Raw genomic sequence first — 19,689 nt, forward strand, 5'->3', positions numbered from 1 at the left:
CTCCAGCTGTGCAACCTACCACCTAAAGAAGAAGGGGAAAATGGCTTGTAATGAGTTTTCTTTTCATGTATCAAGTCTGGAGGAACTTGCTGGAGTTTTGCAGAAAGAACTTTGCTCATGTTTAAGGTCTCTGTAGTTGACTGTCCTGATTTGATTAAAGAACCATTTACCCTTCCCATAAATGGTGTATGATCTGAATAAGATCGCAAAAGAAATCAAGCTGCCAAAAGCTTTTATTCTTGGAGCAGGGGCCAGGCCCATTCCAAACTCCTGGGTTCAATTCTGAGTTTATGCCAGTTATACAAACAGAAAGTGAACACAATCCTCCTGTGAAAGGAAGTTACATTGAGCAGATTAACTTTGTAGATGGAGGGTGCCTACTAGAGAAATACAGTCAGAAATATCATGATTTTCGGTGGGGCTGGGGAGGATGGGAAGGGATGGGAAGGGGAAACAAAGGAGGAGGCTACAATACTTGATAAGAAATGTACTCATTATCTTGCCCATGTAATTGTAACCCCTCTGTACAGTATTTTCACAATAAAAAAATCATGATTTTCGATGTGTATTACTGGTTAATCTTTTTGCCAGTGAGGGCCAATCTGTCAAGGTCATTGAAATAAAAGCCAAAAAAAGAACTGGACAACTTAACTTTGTGGCTTGTATGAGACAGGCTCTGGAACACCATTACGAAAACAAACCCATAGGGATGAGAGGCACTTTTCCTAGTTCAGAAGGGAATACATTATGCCTGCAGAATTTTTCTCCTGCCCACTGAACTCTGATGAACAGGTGAATGGCTTCATTTTTATGCGATGAAGGCTCCTCTGGTTTGTCTTCTAGTTTTGTCCCCAGAGACCCAGGGTTTGATTTGTAACTGGAACACACTCATTTTCATTAGTCATCATGGAGAAGGTGGACTTTACCATTATGACACTATGCCAGACGCTGTTGGTTATTTCCCACCTGCCCAGTTTCTCTACTAAATTGATATATCAAAAGAGTCCCATTCATTTGGTAGAGATTAAATCAGCTGATGCTGATTCATCAGCTTGTTAATTGATAGCAATATAAAATCCAGTAGAAGTTTTCTTTCTGCTAGAATCCTGTTTTAATAGTATTTGAAATAGTATTTGAAAGGAAGAGGTATGTTGACATAGGTCACAGACTATGGTCTGTCTCAAAAAGTTTATTAGGAACAAAGATATGTAATTGAGGCTTATTTTTATGTACTCATTTTATTGAATCAACATCATTTTTTTAATCTTCAATATCAGCAAAGTCTAGTTTTCGTTTATATCTCAACTATGAACATGAACAGGAATCATGGTAAATGGAATCATATACTCATTAATGATAATTATTCCTACTATCTAATAGAAACATGTCTGAGTAACATTTGAAATTTCAAACTAGTCTGACAACTAATAAGCAGATTATTTTAAAGTTTTAGGGGAAAAAAATCAATGTTTATGATATTGATTCTTGTTCAATCTTTGTATTAAATTTTAAAAATCCACTCTAGAAATCTGACTATAGGGCTGGGAAGGTGGCTTAGTGGTAGAGTGCTTGCCTTGCATACATGAGGCCCTGGGTTCAATTCCTCAGCACCAAATAAATAGAAAAAGCCAGAAGTAGTGGGGCTGGGAAGGTAGCTCAGTGGTAGAGTGCTTGCCTTGCATGCATGAGGCCCTGGGTTCGATTTCTCAGCACCACATAAGCAAAAAGAAAAAAGCCGGAAGTGGTGCTGTGGCTCAAATGGTAGAGCGCTAGCCTTGAACTGAAGAGCTAAGGGACAGTGCCCAGGCCCAGAGTTCAGGCCCCACGACCGGACCCAAAAAAAAAAAAAAAAAAAAGAAAAAGCCAGAAGTAGTGCTGTGGCTTAAGTGGTAGAGCACTAGCCTTGAGCTGAAGAGCTGAGGGACAGTGCCCAGGCCCAGAGTTCAAGCCCCATGACTGACCAAAATAAAAAAACAAAACAAAACAGACTATAGTTTTTTTCATGGAACAAAGTGGGCAGTGGGGAGGCTGTCACTCTCTTCAGGAAGTTATACCATACTCAAAATTTGCCTTTCAAAAATATTAGCAACAGTTGGTTAATCATGATTCTAGCCTTACTGTGACTGTCAGTCAGAAGCAGTTTGTACCTCATTGGGTATTTGCAAGAAGGTAACAATACTTTTGCTCACACATGTGTACAATCAGCATATGTGAAGCCCCTCGGCAGCTCCTTAGATACTAATTCAACAGTCTAGTGAGAAGCAGACATGTGAATATACCTCAAGGTCCCCCTAGGCTCTTCCCAGCAACACTGGGAGGGATTGCCCTAGAATAAGGGCGGCTGAGGGCCTAATAATCCATGCTGTGAGAGAATAAGCATTGGATGACAAGAAGAAACTGCTAGAAAAGCAGCCACAGAAAGATCATGGAAGCTCTTCTATGCTGTGCTAAATGGCTGCAGTGATCCAGTATGTGATAGAAAAGCCAGGAAGGGCTTTAAAAAGAGAAAACGATCAGAGTCAAAGATGGGAATGGGACCACTACTCTGTAAGAAAGGAAAGTTTAGACCACTTAGATCACACATCTAGCCAACACAAATGGGAAGCCAAGGAGTGCAATGTATTCAGTGCTAAATATTTACTGTCTGGTCCAACAGAAGGTCCCTACTCAGCTTTAGGGCACTCTGGCAGAGACTTGTAGGGTATTTACCATAATCCATTGACTGTTGAATATGTCAAATATCATGCACCAAAGGAGTCTAAGCCCAGAAGGTTCCTTTAGGTCATCAGACCTCTACCATGGTACACAACTGTGACAACAAAACATAGATCTCCTATATTCTTTCATCATCCTCAACCTGCTTCTTCAAATTCTCCATCCAGATTCGCACCAGGGATTTCTGCTTAAGTCTGGTCATGCTCCATCATGAGTTTTTCTGGGTTTGATCCTTTGTGCTTCCCTGTTTAGACAATTAATCTAATTCTTCCTCCAGTTTCACTAACTTCAGGTGACCATGGGCAGTGCTCTGACAATATCAAGTACCAGACCTAAACATGCACTAGACATACAGTCTTATTGGAGATACAAGACATTAAGAAATGATTGTCAAAAAAATCAACCTCCTTAGCCATAAAAGAAATGAATGCAAATCAAAACAACACTGAGATACCACCTCACCCCAATTAGAAATGGCTATAATCAAGAACTCTAATAACAACAGATGCTGGAGGGGATGTGGACAGAAGGAAACCCTACTGCATTGTTGGTGGGAGTGTAAACTTGTTCAACCACTTTGGAAAGTAGTTATGGAGGTTCCTCAAAAGACTCCACATAGAGCTCCCCTATGACCCAGCAATCCCACTTTTGGGCATTTACCTGAATGATCACAAACAAGACCATACTAAAGCTACCAGCACAACTATGTTTATTGCAGCATTATTTACCATAGCTAAGATATGGAACCAACCCAGATGCCCCTCAGTAGATGAATGGATCAAGAAAATGTGATATATATACACAATGGAATTCTATGCCTACATAAGAAAGAATAACATTGCCCCATTTGTTAGGAAATGGAAAGACTTGAAAAAAATTATATTAAGTAAGCCAGGCCCAAAGAAACATAGGTCCCATGGTTTCCCTCATTTGCAATAACTAGTATATGTCTGAGACAAGCAGAAATGGTCAGATAAGTTGATGTTAGGTGAAATGAACCCCAAGATAAGGACTCAAATGGTTTTTCTTTCTTGCTACTGTTTCTAACATATTTATAAGATGATTTCTTTGTTGCTTTGTATGTCCCTCCCCCATGGTATAACCCCTGTTTTCATTGTATTTGATGTTGGTATAATTTGTGGAGGGTAAGGGAAAAAACAAATTGTTTAAATAGGGATACAGGTGGACCCGTTGCAACAATGAGATGTACAAGAGGTTATGTCGAAAAACGAACTTTACAACTTTGTCGGGGGTGGGAGGGGCAGGGCTGGGAAGGGGAAACAAAGGAGGAGGCAACAATGCTTGATAAGAAATGCATTCATGGGGCTGGGAAGGTGGCTCAGTGGTAGAGCGCTTGCCTTGCATGCATGAGGCCCTGGGTTTGATTCCTCAGCTACCACATAAGCAAAAAGAAAAAAGCCGGAAGTGGCGCTGTGGCTCAGGTGGTAGAGCGCTAGCCTTGAGCTGAAGAGCTGAGGGACAGCGCCCAGGCCCAGAGTTCAGGCCCACTACCGGATCCAAAAAAAAAAAAAAGAAATGCATTCATTACCTTGCTCATGTAATTGTAACCCCTCTATATGGTATTTTCACAATAAAAAAACGTATTAATAATTTAAAAAAGAAATAATTGTCAAAAAAAGAAAAGTTAATCAAAAACACTAAACTTAATACCCAATCCAGCGAAAAACTTTTCAGGATTCTTTAGGTTGGAGCCCCCACTTGTCACTTTATACAAGACAGACTTCCATTTGCTTGCCTTTTTTTTTTTTGGTCCAAGACTGAGACTTAAACTCAGTACTGACATTTTCACTCATTGGCCAAATGAACCACACCTCCAACTCCCAGTTTTCCCTTTATATTGTCTCATGTACAACTAACTAAAATATGACACTCTTTATGCTGAATAAGGAACTTGAAGGGTATGTACCAAACTAACCCTTAGTGGGAATTTACCTAACATTGTGATACTATTGGGGTTTTTTGGTCCTGGGGCTTGAACTCAGGGCCTGGGCTTTGTCCCTGAGCTGCTCTGTACTAAAGGCCAGTGATCTACCAGTTGAGTCACAGTGCCACTTCTGGCTTTTTCTGTCTATGTGGTACTGAGGAATTGAACCCAGTGCTTCATGCACGCATGCTTCAAGCACTCTACCACTAACCCACATTCCCAACCCCAATAATATTGTTTTTCAATACCTCCCACCAACAACAGAAGGATGGATAACCACTACACAAAGCAAAGGTTTATCTAAGTGGCTAGATGTGTATGGTAGGAGGAATGAGGGTGTGAAGGAGCCAGTGCTTAACATGAGGAAATGAAGAGGAAGTTTTTCTACTTCTTGTGTTATTTTCTTTCAACCAGAGAACAAAGGTATCATATGTGAGACACATTATTAGTAAAAATAGTTGATACTTTGATGACATACCAAAAGACCTAATTTACATATTATTACATTTGTCCTTAAAAATTATTAAGCTGTCTAGTATACCAATATTAAAAACACAGAATAAGTAATATCTTCTTCACCATAAAATTATTAGAAAACAGTTTTTAGATGGGTTTTCTGTGGTATGATTATTCATTTAAATAAACATCTCTAAATTACCCAAGATGTATTCAAAAGTAAGCGAAGACAGTGTTAATTTTTTAAATCAATTATTTACTTATATAATTTAACACTGTAATATTTCAGTATTTTTGTCCTACAACTATACCAAGCAAATTCCTATGCACTTTAAAAAATACAAAAACAAAAACCTATTTCACATGTCCTAGAATCTGAAGCGGAGTGTAATTTGAAGTTACATTCTAGTATTAGGACTTTTATCAGATTTTTCTCTCTCAACAGCCACATTTCTTTGATGGAGTAATTTCTGAGAAGCCTCCCCAAAAAGCTGATAGGATGTGGTACCGCACACTACAGGCATCTCGGCTAGTCTATAGAGTTTTTCCCATCACAACTCCAATTCCTTAACTTTGGAGCTCTAGATTTTTCTAGAAGCAAAAAACTGAATGACAGAAGGCTTGACAGATGCTTTCTCAAGCCTAAATTACACAAGGCCCATAAGTGAACTGATTGATTCTGCTATCTTGTTTCTAACCAATGTTCTGATCTGTTTGGCTCACATCTAAACAAGAAAAGAAAAAAAAATAGTGGATCCTGCCAAGAGCATTTTAAATCCTCCTGGAATCCTGATGCTAACTCTTCCATTTAGGTATCCTCAAAATTAGGCTAGACTAAAGACCCTTGAGTTAAATCAGGGTGTAGAAGAAAAAAAACACTCGTCTAGAGGTAAAGGATAAAGGATAATTTGCTTGGCTGTGGAATACCAGGCTATGAGAGTTCCTTGGCTCATTCCTACTATAAGTTCAATAAAAGTAGCCAGACGTGTGAGTGTACCCTGGGGCAGGCTGTTTTGATGTACCACTATTTTATTTTTCAAGTCTTAGGCTCCCATAATACCACTTCACATCAAGTCCCCATTAATCTCAACAAAGGAGTGTTCCTATTGTCAGTTGTGCCCTATTCATCAGTCTAAAGACTATCCCTTCTTTTTCTCCTTTTCCAGAGCAAAATAACCTATTAGCATTGGCATTCTGCCGAACACTGATTGCCCAAATGCCGAACACTGCTTTCTTGGAGGTTCCCATCCCCAAAGCTCTTGCCTGGCATTGTGTTGGTTGCTGAAAGTGCACCCTGTGTCAGGCTGGGAACTCTGGAGCTGGCAATCAAGAGTTCACTGAGAATCCAAGGATAGACTTCTCAGTCCTCTAGAGAAACAGTCTTTTTGGTAGATACTTAGGTTTAGGGACAGAGGTGCTGAAATTAGCCTTTTGGGGCTTCATGGGTTACATTTTGGGTTGGTTGTTTTTTTCCTAGAGATGATATACAGAAGGGTTACAGTTACATAAGCCAGGTATTAAGTACATTTTTTCCCCCTCATTTTCTCCCAGCTTTTTCCCTCCTGTTTCCTCTCTCCTCAACTTGTATAGTTCACTTCCAATATAGTGTCCAGTGAATATCACTGCTGAATAGTTCACCCTTTTTTCCCACCATCACACTTAACTCTTTGTGCACAACTGGGATTTCACTTCACCCACCTAAGGATTTTCAAAGAGCAGCTAAAAGTTGTTTGGAATTTGATAATCCTCTCTTTTTTGTTATCTTGTTAAACTAATGCTAAAGAGAGGAGGTCTGTTGTAAATAAAATTCATAGGTAGTTGTTGCAGCCACAGAATTAAGACTGAAATCGGAATCCACTTTTTGTTAAACGATTCCATTATTTTGTGAAAACTGTTAATTTGTGCTATACAGTTTTAGAATTAGACTTAATTTACCACCAGCTTTATGTGTGTATTTTTAGTTTGGGCTGACTGCTCTTAGCATGTCAAGTATGATTGAAATTCTGCTGACAGTAATTCTCTCTCAACAAGTACATTTCTGTTGTTTGATTCAACTTATACTAGAGCAAGTCAGATGTTCTAAAGAAAAAAACTAAGGAAGGATTTTCAGCTTTTCTACCTAGAAAGTAAGTCTGCTGTTAACTTAGCCTGAAAAGTCCTACACTCATCTCCACATCCCATTTTCTATTTTGGGCAGTTTTTCATAAACTCTCCTTTCATATCTCTGTATTCCACTGAGAAATATTTATTAATTTAGAACCTCTCCCTCTCTCAGGATTCTCTCCAACGTGTACACTGCCACCACACCAACACCATGGTCATTGTAATTTCCTACTTAAGTATTTGCAAATTAGTTTGTCACAAAGACATTTTCTTTTCCCCTTTTCAAATGCTTTATGTTGTGCAAGAAAAAAAAACCCTGAAAAATACATGAATACACAATAGCCAGCCTTAGCTCATGGGGAGACCCAAAAATCCCTGTTAAATATAACAGCATTAAATTATTATAATGACTCATTGTAGAATCTTTAGGCTCCTGCTCACTTCAAGATAGGTACGCACACCTGCAATTAACCAAGCTTTTCCTTGCAAGGATACAGAATCAGTTAACACCATTCAAGAAATAAATCAAAAGTGAGAAATGTGATATTTATTATTTATTTTTCCTTCTCCATTTATAAGCCAGCTATATGTCTCTGTTACCAGGTAAGTGATTCTCTAACCTCAGCAAGCACAAGACCCACTTGTAAAGTTTGGGCTGAACTCCAAGTAGCCGCCAGCTGAACAAGCAGGTTAAGCAAGCTTGAGGCCGGGAGCTCAAACCCCAATACTTGGGGGTCCGGAGACGGATGGACTCCATCTCTAGTTTCTGATTCACTAGGTCTGGGGTAGAGCTAAGAATGAACATTTCTAATAAATATTCAGATGATACTGGTGCTGTGATCCCAGGGACATTTTGAAAACCACTGTTTTAACTCCTTATCTTCCATTCTTTTGATTGTGTTTACAATATCTATGGAAGGAAAAGAACCCTTGGGTTGTGACACAGGAGAATGCCTTGAATGATGCAGAAGAATGGCCAGATTTGTTCCTGACCTTGAATGGTTTCTTTTGGTGGACCATGCCTTTCCAAGGTTTTGAAATGATCCTTAATACTCAGGATGAGTGTTGGAGCATTTCTGGAGTGGTCCTAAATACCAACCAGTAGATTAGGTCATGATCATGCAAGGAGTCAGAAGTAGAGGAGGGGGGATGAAGCTATAATCATTGTCAAAGGGGTGTTTTCTGTAGACAAGTGAATGGAGCTATTGTACACAAACTCAGTAGTTGCCAAGCATGTGGCCTAATTATATTGCCTGTATGAGCATGGCACGGAAGGATCTCTTTAGAGAACTTGATTTGCACAAGTTTGTGTTTAGTCTGATGGCAGCAAGAAAAAGCCTGGAGAACTTGAGCCTGAATCTTAGGAACTTGTACATCAAAGGAACGACGTTCACATTTGTTGAACAAATCTAGTTTTTCCAAATCTAGACTATAATTCATGAAAGTGGGGAGAGATCCTAGGGATAAAACATCATCCACAGAAATAAGCAACTGCAACAGGTGGTCTATCTTAGTCAAAATATTGATGTCAATAATTAGGATCACATGGTGACTTTAGGAGGCAAGTAGTCCATGATTTAAGTCTAGAGCTTAGTATCTCTGAAAAAGCAAAGTATGGAGTAGGTAACTTCGATTCTTTGCCCTCTCCGGTCTATCTTTGACACTCCCTATATGTAAAATGTTTGTAAAAAGTTTAGAGTTGTGGGGCTGGGAAGGTGGCTCAGTGGTAGAGTGCTTGCCTTGCATGCATGAGGCCCTGGGTTCGATTCCTCAGCACCACATAAGCAGAAAAAGCCAGAAGTGGCGCTGTGGCTCAAGTGGTAGAGCGCTAGCCTTGAGCTGAAGAGCTGAGGGACAGCACCCAGGCCTAGAGTTCAGGCCCCATGATTGGCAAAAAAAAAAAAAAAAAAAGTTTAGAGTTGTATTAGTTGCCAGAGTCTATTGTCTAAAAGGAATGGAAGACTTGCTTTAATGTTAAGAATGGACACATGACCACATATTTTGCTCTCTTAGGTCACCACCGTTCCTCTTCCACATGAAGATGAAGATGGTTTTGTGTTCTTCAAATTTCCCCGTGATATAAGAAAATGATTCAGGTGGTCTGATCTGAACCCCAAGGGTCAAAGCTAGAAAATATAAGGGACAGTAACTATTACCTGACCTCCAGAGGTACAATGCCATCTTGTCCTGAACACCACATAGGTAAGAAAAAGAAGCTGGGATAGCGCAGCAGATCCTCTGTGATAGTCACATTAGTTGATCAAGGACTTACAAGGCACACATGGGGGAAGAGTGACCCATTGGCAGCTGCTCCTTGAAATAGAGTCTGCAGATCAGATGGCATGTTACAGATGAGGATGTCAAAGACAAATTCAGCTTGAAATAGACATAACAAGAACTAGTTATATTTCAGCTCGGTTGCCAGTACTTCCTGTTGCTGTTGCACTAAGAGGTTAGAAAATGAGGTTGTGAGGAGGTCTCCGTCCTATTTTATGTGGTACTAACTTAGAGGAAAGGAGTGAAGGCAGGTTTCTGTGGCTATTGTGATCCCTACATTCAAAACCCTAATTCTGGCAGACCTCTGAAGCTCCATGAAGCACTGCTCTGTACACCTGCAGAAATGGAGGAAAAACTTGAAAGTTTTGAAATCCTTAGAGACAAACCAAAAAGTCATAAGCACTTAATGGGTGTGGGTGGATATCAATCAATTCAACAAACGATAATTGCAGACCTCGAAGGCTCTAGAAATACCATACAGAATTTACATACCTGTGCTTCTCACTAAGAAGAGGGATTATAGAGCAAAATGGCTTGGAATTGGATAGGTTGAAATTACATAGTTAAATTGTTGTTGGAAAATGTTTATTGGTTTCAGATATAATAAATTTTAAAGGGTTAACTTGAATACAGCAATTGTGCAGCACCAACAAACTAGAACAGATACTTATTGAAGAAATATAACTATGTAAGGCCTTAAACTAGCTGTTGTAGTTCTTAGGATTTGTGATTTATAGCTTTTTTCTCCTTTATGAATTGTACGGTAAAATCTACCACAGAAATAAAATATTTTGATTATTCTAAGAATTTTAATGTAGTAATGATTATATTAATGGTAAATCTCTTCTAAAATGATTGCCTTGCTTCTGATTTTTCCACTATCCATTTCATACCTATATATAAACTACTACAAATGTGAAACAAAAATGTCTCTTTTAAAGGCCTGATATTAATGATAGCACAACTATGATAAATGAGTCTCTAAGCAATGTAACAGAGAATTCAAAATCCAATGCTCTTTTATTATATGGTATGTTGAAGTGCCTCATCTAGCATATTCATTCCAAACATTTAATAGAATGCAAATTCATACAAATAACCCTGAGTAAATTATGCTGTGGTGAATGCTTCTAAATCTCTCTCAGATGCTACTAAAACTTCTTTACACAAGAAAAAGAATGAAGCCCAACTGTGTATTCAGAATGTAACTTCAGTACTCAGGGGTATATTTTCATTTGTTTTATAAAATATTTAATACAGAAACTAAGGAACGATACAAGTGCTTTTAGGATTCTAGAAGGTTAGTTTTGAAGCTTAGTTTCAAGAGTTAGAGTCTAACTGACTTGCTACTGTAACAGAGGTCCTGAGATAGCATGTTTCCTGTTAAAATTTTTTAATCAATATTCATGAAAATACAACAGCTTTGTGTTTTTCTCTATGAATAAAATTATCCTAATTTTCTAACAACATCACTTTTGCATTAATAAAACAAAGGATTTCACTTACCAGATATGAAGCAGAAATTCTTAGAAGAAGCAAATTGTAGCCCAGGAATGTCTCTTCCCTTCCCCAAGCAAAAGACTTGGCAGGATAGAAGGGAGGTAAATCTTAAAGAAAAGTTTTAGTAAGGAGGCCAGGTATATCAGCCTGGAATTTTACAATCTCATTGAGATGAATCAGAAATCACTTGAAGGAGACTTAGGGCTTAAACTGATTTAGTTTTCTTAGAAAAGAGTAGAACATTCCCCGATTCTATTTTTTACTTGAACAGAATAAGCCACAATGTAAAAATGTATTAGTCTGTTTAAATATTGCTTAGTATTTATATTTCCAAATCATTTTCTTTTTGCTATGAAATAATCATTAGCATTTCCATTCTATAGATGAAGAAAGGTAGAAAGAGAGAGAGATATGAGGTAACTTGGGAGCCAGAATGGAGAGAAGAAACAAAAACAAGATTAAGAGACAAAAGGACCATGGTTTAAATATAATTAGACCACTTACTAACAGGAGGCAAGGTACTTCAACCTCCTCAACCTGTCTTTCCATCTGTAAGATAGAAATAATACTACCTACTTGACAAATGAGTCGCATAAGGCATATGCAAAATACCTACCAGAAAGCCTAGTATAAAATTAGTCATTCAACACAGGGCTCTCCCAACCAACCCGCAAGCTCATTTTCTTTACCTGGCACAATGCAAATATAGTCAATCTATAATGCTATTGTGAAGGAAATGAGATGGCAATGCCTATACCGTTTTTGGGCCAGCTCAGGGCCCAGTTCATTTGTCCTGTCCCACCCTTACCCTAAGTGGTGGTGCCACAGTAAAATCTAAATATTGGTTCCATTACAGAACCACCTTGGCACAAACATTCCATTTATGGCAAGTAACTTAAAAATTTGTCTAACCTAAATGTTAATCAGTTACTTTAATATATCCCCAGTAAAATCAAATTCATTTCTAGGGAAATCTTATCTTTCAGTTATTATGAAAAAGCAATTATTATTTTTACTTGAAAATATGTATTCATTAAACAAATTACTACTAGAACTTCTGCAATACATATTCTTAATAATGAATAAACTATTTTACCTGAAAGACAGAAGATAATGTATTCCTTCGGATCTACATGCCTAGTATACATGCCTAAGCCTTTAAATGACCCTATTTAGTTTGGCTTCAAAGATATTAGATAGATTTTTAATTTTTCCCATTTTCCCTAAATAAAACAACATTGTAAGGGTAGTAAACACAGTAAATAATATAAATATGCATAGATAAAGCAGATGAGTGAAAAATATGGATCAGATCTGCATTTATGAAGCAATGACCTTCAAAACTGGCAGGGAGCTGGTAACAATGTTCTTTACAAGGAAGCAATTACAGTATAGACCTTCTAACATATATTTTCATTTTTCCTGGTCTACAAATACATTTACATACCAGAAGGAATAAAAGAATGATGTGGTAACTGTGGCAACCTTCTTTGAGAAGATGTATGGTTTTTTGATTACCTTAATAATCACATTCTAAATGCCACATCAGTATAACTGCTGCAGAAGGCTAGACCAATACCTTGACAGAACTGCCTACAATGAAATTTACCCAATGTGACTATCATGACTCCCACCCAATGATACTTTTCTAATCCTGTAAAATCCTAACTGAGCTCAATTATCTCAAAAGTCATAATGATCTTTTAAAATAGCTTATCTAAACATAAATATGACATACAACACTTGAAGGAAAGAGTTCAAATTATGGAAAAATTAAAAATATATGGTACTGTAATCCTTAAAACGTAGAAATACTGCTAATCAGAAACTCACCATCCTATCCATTCGAATTTAAAAGATGCTGTACCCAGGGTTTGACAAATAAGCATGTGTGCACATGCACACTGCTGAAATGTGCAGGAGGAAGAGTTAGAAAGAAAAGCTCAATCTTTCAATGTTCAAAACACCTATACATGAAAAATATTCATTTCATGTAAGCTATTGTCTTTTTTTTAAACCTTTCCCCACATGGATAAAGGCAATTCAAATAGTGGAGTCAAAGAATGACGCTACATACACTTTAGAATTCCTGTGGTTTTTAGATTCCCAAGAAACAATGCACAATCACTAATACATCTAGACCATGGACACTTACTATAGGGTAGCTATATTTACACCATGCTTATTTTTTAGAAAGTTAAATTACAACAATACAAAAGAAGAGCATCAATAAAACAAACACAATCACAATAGGATAGGCAAACACAAACCCAATACAATCCTGCTTAGCTTAAAAACATCTTTTCTCAATGATAAAATAAAAAATTACAACACCTATCAACCAACCAACCTCATAAGTTCCACTAACTGGGAAAAATAACCATTTTCCTTATTGTAATGCCTTAAAGCTACAGAATTATCAATCATTTCTCATGGAGTGGTGATGTATTTTCATTTGTACTCTGTACCCTGGCAAAAGTTAATGACCTGCTTCAGAAATTTTATTTCACCATACAGCACAAAAATATTCTTAAGACTCATGAAGTCTGAATCTCACAATGCCCTTGATAGGCCATTGTGTAAATGCTTTAGATTTCAAAAGAAGGTTATAGGCTTTTAAAGCTCTTGACAATGTACTCAAATAGCAAAGATGTCAACTTCTTTTTTCCCCTCCTCCAAGAAAAGAAAAAAGAAAGAAAACCTGTGCATAGTATAAAGATACAATAGAAACAAAAAGTAACATGCCACTTATTCAGCAAAGGAATAATACATGACATCTATCATATTCAAGTACAAAAAATCTTCTCATTTGATGGCTAGTATCTTTATGAGTGTATTTGAATGGCTTTATGAAGATATTTCTTTCTTTCTTTTTTACCTTCATGGATATTGGCTGCAGCCAGCACTAAGACCCCACAGCTGGATTTTTTTGGGGGGGTGGGGGGAGTGGGGAAGGGAATGGAGAGAGAAGTAGTAGGTTGAAGTGAACACAAAGTCTGCAAAGAACAGCTGCTGCTCCTCTTACACTACCCAGCGTCTTTCTCATACATCACTATTTTATGCTATTGAGCACTGTCAGCAAAATAAAAAATAATAATAATAAATTAATTGGGTGGGGGAGCTCCCTGAGGAAGGACCTAGGTGGGCAGTTTTTTAATCTGTCACATCTGAACTGAGAAGCCTCCTCTGGTTGCATGTAGCAAAGGCAAAGGGATCAGGTGAGACCCTCCAACTCAAATTTGCTTCTCCACAAAGAGCAGTTTCTGACGGCGAGCGGAGCGGATGAACTGAACACGGGGGCGTTGTCAATCTTTTTCAACCTCTGACTTTATAAAGGGGGGGGAGAGGTGGGAAAGAATGGGGAGAAAATGGGGGGGACGAGAGAGAAGGAAAGAGGGAGGGAGGGAGAGGGAGAGAGAAGCAGAGAGAGAGAGAGAGAGAGAGAGAAGGCTGTGCCTGCATTCCTGGGAGAGACTACTACTCCTGACGCGCCACAGAGCAGTAGTGAAGGAACACGGGCAAGAGGATTGCAAAAACAAATAGCCTTTAAAAAAAAAAAAAAAAAAAACCACCAGCTTCGGCAAGAACAGAGACGCAGCAGCGTTCTCATCTTCTTAGCGTGTTCGTTTGCTTTTTCAAGTCACCCTTTTCTTTCTGGCCACTGCCAATCCCCCCGAATCGCTGGAACTTGTTGCTAAATGTTTACCTCACGCCCTCTTTTCCTCTCTCCCCCAAGGCCAGAAATGGCCAGATTTGGGGATCCAAAAGCGGGAGGGTTGGGGGGCGGGGAGAGAAGTATCTCAATCTGTACAGCCCTGAGGTCTGGGCTCCCTTCGATAGGCCACTCCGCATGGGCTGCGCGTTCCCTTCCACCTTCTGAAAGCTCTGACTCACAAACGCTAGGGGAGAAATTATGACATAAACCTTTATCCTTCCAAGCAGACTGATCAGACGCGCCGGCCAGTCGGCCTTACCCAGCCGGAGAGCCGAAGCCTGCGGCTCCCCCGCCACCACCACCACCCCACCCCGCGCCCCCTCGACGGGGCGGCCAGGAGAGGAGCCCTTCCCCTCACACCCCCCGGCCCGCCTCCCTCCGGACGCCCGCGGAAGGTGCTCGGTTCCCCCACACACACACACATACACACCGGGGAGGAGTTGGGGGTCCGGGACGCCGGGGCTCGCCGGGTGGCGATGCGCGCGGTCCCCGGGCCCCTGGGGCAGAGGCTCGGGCGTCCTGCTCCCGGGGGCGATCCGCCTCAGCCAGGGGCGGACAAAGCGCGGCGCGGGGGCTGAGGCGACCCCCGGGCGGCGGAAGCCGGCCAACTTGGCCGACTTGAGGGGGGGGCCGGGACTGAGGGGGGAGAGGGGGTCCCGCCGGCGGGCGGAGTGGCGCGGCGCGGCGCTGACCTGGATGGTGCAGGTGTACTCGCTGTCGTCCAGCAGCCGCACGGTGCAGCTGTACTCGCGCTCCAGGCTCCTGCTGCTGCCGCTCATCAACCTGCTCAGCATCTTCCCGCCCGCTCGCCCGTTCCCCGGGAGCGACGCGGCGGCGCTGCGGACGGTGGACCGCGAGCCCCTCAGCCCGGCAGCTCCGCGCCGGCCCCGGGCACCTGCACCATCACCCTGACTGGGTCGCCGCCGCTGCCTCCCGCTGGCCCTGCTCCTCCTTCTTCACCTCCTCCTCCTCCTCCTTCTCCACAGCCGCCGCCACCGCCTCCCCCCCACCCCCCTGCTGCCCCGAGCAAACGCCGGGCTCTCTTCCCCGGTGCCCCACTGCCCGTGTCTAGCTCGTGGGGGCGGGGCCTCAGCTAGAAGAGGCCAATGGGAGTCAGCGCGGCGGAACTGAGTGGCAGATCGGGTAGCCAATCGAGATAGGGAGCTGGGGTGATGAGCGGGTGGGAGAAGCAATCACTGCGGAACAATCGTACCTAGCCTAAGCCCAACCAACCCTCTGGCGTCCCAAACCCTCAGCTTCTCGGTTGTTCCCGGTGGTTCCTATGGATGCGGATTGCCTTCCCCCGGGCCAGGTGTGGACACTCGACTGGATGGAGGTCTGGTGCCTGAAATACTATCGTGCTCTGCCACAGCAACCAAGTCGCGAACCCAGCAACGCCGTTGTTCCCGCCTTATTGGGAGCCAGGGCGAGAAGGCGGCACCTGCCCAACACCGGCACCTCGTGCTCCAGACCTGGGGTCGGCCCCCACCTGTGCTGTACGTACCCCAAGTCGGCCCGGGGGGGCCTCTGTGCCCCGCCCCCTTATTTAAATGAGAAACAGCTGCTTTGCAGGAGCTATTAAGTAAAATCTGCTGGGACCAACCAGGTCCGTAAGTAAACGAGTTTAACCCCTAGTAAAAAAAAAAACCTGCTCTAATACCCTATGCCTCCTTTTATTTTCAGAAGACAAAAGGAATCAGAGGCTGAGGTGTGCTCCCCCCTCCCATCCCCGCTGGTGAGGAACACCGGAAGTCATCGATTCTTTCCCTGCACCTTTACAACTAGAATTATTACATCTTCAGAACACATCACAAAGGGGGAAAAAATTGATTGCTTCCCTTCCTTTGTGCCTCCCCCCCATTCTTCAGACTCTGAGTTCTTTGTCAAAATATCACTGTGCTTCCTGAAAAATGTTAATGAAAGGAAATGATATTAAATTATCGTGTTATTGGGGTGTAACTCTGTGGTAGAACACTGGACTAGCATGGGCAGGGTTCTTCTGGGTTTTACTCTAAAGCAAAAACAAAACAAAAAAAAAACCCACAACTGAAAACATTAATTCGGTAAAATATATTTATTCAAACTAATAAAATAGGCACAATTTCCTATTTTGTTTAAACTCTTTTTCTAAGGACAAAACATATCCATATTAGAAGACTTACATTAGCTAGAAAAAAAAAATCTGGCTTCTCCACCTCCTGCACTATACTGGTGGTCTCACCTTTTCCCACTCCTGGCTGGCTCTCTACTGCTTGAGCCGCACTCCCTTGGATACAGTCTCTTGGACATTTCTGTTCAGCTGACTTCCAATCATGATTCTCAGAGCTTAGCCTCCTGATTAGCTAAGATTATAGGCACTGGTGTCCACTCTGTCTTCTTTTGTTTTGTTTTTCAGGTGCTTAGCGCGAAACCCAGGGCTTTGCACATGATAGGCAAGTGTTCATTGGTAGCTCTACCTCTGAGCAATAATGTCTACACTTTTTTAAGGCAGGATCTCCTTATATATCCTAGGTCAGCTGGCCTCAAACTCTAATCCTCCTGCCTCGGCCTCCTAGGACTCTTTAGGTAGGCTTCTGACCTTTAAAAAGTATGCTGCTTCACTAGTGTGTTTAGATTCCAATATGGCCCGCTCCACCTACCCCTGGAAGACTTCTTTTTCCCTCTCTCCAGTTATCACCTTAGTAACCTGGATCATTGTTCTTATGTTTGCATCCTCCCTTGAGGTATTTCAGCACAACCCTGGAAGAGTCATGAGATTAAAAAAGTCAGGTGTTCCAAGCACACAAGCAGATATGAGCTCCAATCTATAGCCCTAGGAAGTAGCTGTAATATATAGGTAATCTAAAAGTGTCTTACTGAAGTAAACAAAATTAATATTCTACAGGAACTCTACCCCAAGGGAAGACCTGTGAAGAAACTAGGAAAATTAGAAAAGTCTTGGAGACAAGTAAAATCATTAATAGGCCATAGTGATCTTCTATACTATTCAGCTATGTATGTAAATGTGAAAAAATAATGCAATATATTAAACAGGGAGAACTTTTTTTTGGGGGGGGGTTCCGGTCGTGGGACCTAAACTCTGGGCCTGGGCACTGTCCCTCACCTCTTCAGCTCAAGGCTAGCACTCTACCACTTGAGCCATAGCGCCACTTCCGGCTTTTTTCTTTTTGCTTATGTGGTGCTGAGGAATTGAACCCAGAGCCTCATGCATGCAAGGCAAGCACTCTACCACTGAGCCACCTTCCCAGCCCCAGGGAGAACTTTTGTAAAAGGCAAAGGTTGGTATTTACTGTAAAATGTGCAAGAGGAAGAAAATGATGTCCAAGAAGTTATAGGAAGCCCATTAACGACAAGGTAGGAGAGTGTTTATAACAAGTTATGCAAGTAAGCACCTGTTAGAATAAAATTGCAAAGCACCTTAAATCCAGAAAAGTTCTAAGGAACTGAATTCAGTCTTTAAAGTATGATCATTGACGCAATGAGCAGGGATAAGATGGCTGCTATTCCAGTGTGTTAAGTAGCATTACTGTTCAGTCTGGGAAATTGTGTCTGTTTCAAAGCTCACTTCATTGAAAAGCTAGTTAGATATTCAACCATGTTTGTACATAACATCCAGCTGCAAACCTTCCCTTCTGATATAGAACATTTTGTGAAGAAAACAGGATGGAAAAAAATAAATGCAAGAATAAGGCTCAATATGCAGAAATCTAAGAGGAACTAGCAAATTAAATAGAAGAGGACTTTCCCTTTTTTTTTTTTTCTCAAGTCTATTGAACAAGTAGTCCAGGATGAGAAGGATCTGTTCAATAAAAGGTGCTTGTGTCTTTGATAACCAGAGCTATCACAGCTTTCATTTGCCTTTGAGTATAAAGGAGGCTATATTTAGAATACAACAGCTAATTACAATGGCTCTGAACCCCCATCCTCTATATTGTTCGGGTGACAGCATCTTCTCTATTGTAAAGGAATCCTTAGAGGAGGTACTGTCTCCATATATGCCTGTAATATCTGAACTCTGACCTCTGTGCTCTTTCTCCTCCTCTCTTCTTTCCCTCTCCTCTCCCTCTCTCCCTCCTCTCTATCTCTCTCTCCCTCTCCTCCCATGCAACCTTCACCAATACATGAGGTTTTAGTAAGGAGTATTATAATCCCTTCACCAAACATCACAAATATAGATCCTTCCCATTATAGTTAAGACCAGACTCTAATTTGTGGGGCTAGGGATGTAGCTCAATGGAAAGAGCTTATCTGGCATTCATAAGGTCCTGGGTTCAATTTCCAGCAAACACTCAAAAAAGCTATAACTTCTAACAATCTCAAAGTCTCCATTTCTGCCCTAGGTACTGTCTCTTCTGAAGGTGATTGACTATGGCAATAACTTTTAGAGGAAACCCTACCCTCCATGTGTCAGTGTGACACTGACCTCTCTGATCCAATAAGACCATGACATTTTCTAATGTCAGCACTTTTTTTTTTTTTAACAAAGATTGAGTTATTATACTAGGAAGAGCCTCTCAAAGCCAGTTCAGTCTTATTGCATAATTATTTCTTCAGTAAGCATTAAAGGCATTTCTGTCTCTGCTTTCTTAGATTTTTTAGATCTCAGCTTCTGTTCTCAGAGCAGGGGCTCAAACGAGGACATCCACATCCCTACAGAGACAACATATTGACATATACATGCTCTAAATCTACAGAGAGGAAAAATACATGTTCTTCGCTTCTGAATCAGTGTCTACAGAAGCAGGGCTTCTGCTCCACAGTGATTTGCCCATCCAAGTAAGAATTGTTCTCAATCTTGAAGCATCTACATTCAGGATAATGACCAGTTTATATTTTCTAAGACATGTACTTGTTTTAATAGTAGTAGACAATTCATATAGTTTTCCCAGAATATTTCCCCCTTTTATCAAGACACCTACAGTTTGAAAGACCGCTTTTCTACCTTGTCTCAATTGCAAGTACCTTTGATGGGTAACAG

General features: G+C 40.9%; 1 protein-coding gene, 1 long non-coding RNA gene and 1 pseudogene across 5 annotated transcripts in view; 2 read left to right on the forward strand and 1 right to left on the reverse strand.

Annotated features, from left to right (window-relative positions):
• Positions 1-15,772, reverse strand: part of Frmd5 (FERM domain containing 5) — a 234,309-nt gene extending 218,537 nt beyond the window's left edge. For 2 of the 4 annotated variants that reach the window (XM_070005990.1, XM_070005986.1), the window contains exon 1: positions 15,404-15,772. In XM_070005990.1, the coding sequence (XP_069862091.1) occupies positions 15,404-15,505 (102 nt within the window). In that variant the 5' untranslated portion in view covers positions 15,506-15,772. Of the gene's footprint in view, positions 1-15,141; positions 15,157-15,403 lie in introns of those variants that run through there. The other 2 variants (XM_070005987.1, XM_070005989.1) reach the window with 2 other exon arrangements.
• Positions 41-1,028, forward strand: LOC138816135 (ester hydrolase C11orf54-like; annotated as a pseudogene).
• On the forward strand, positions 14,964-16,648 carry LOC138816292 (uncharacterized). Its single transcript, XR_011368604.1, has 3 exons — positions 14,964-15,106; positions 15,968-16,207; positions 16,395-16,648. It is a non-coding gene; the product is annotated as an uncharacterized lncRNA (long non-coding RNA).
• Positions 16,649-19,689: the final 3,041 nt, after the last annotated feature.

This window comes from Dipodomys merriami, unplaced genomic scaffold, assembly GCF_024711535.1.
Source record: "Dipodomys merriami isolate MVZ:Mamm:240054 unplaced genomic scaffold, mDipMer1.0.p SCAF_69, whole genome shotgun sequence".
NCBI classification, from domain to species: Eukaryota; Metazoa; Chordata; class Mammalia; order Rodentia; family Heteromyidae; genus Dipodomys; species Dipodomys merriami.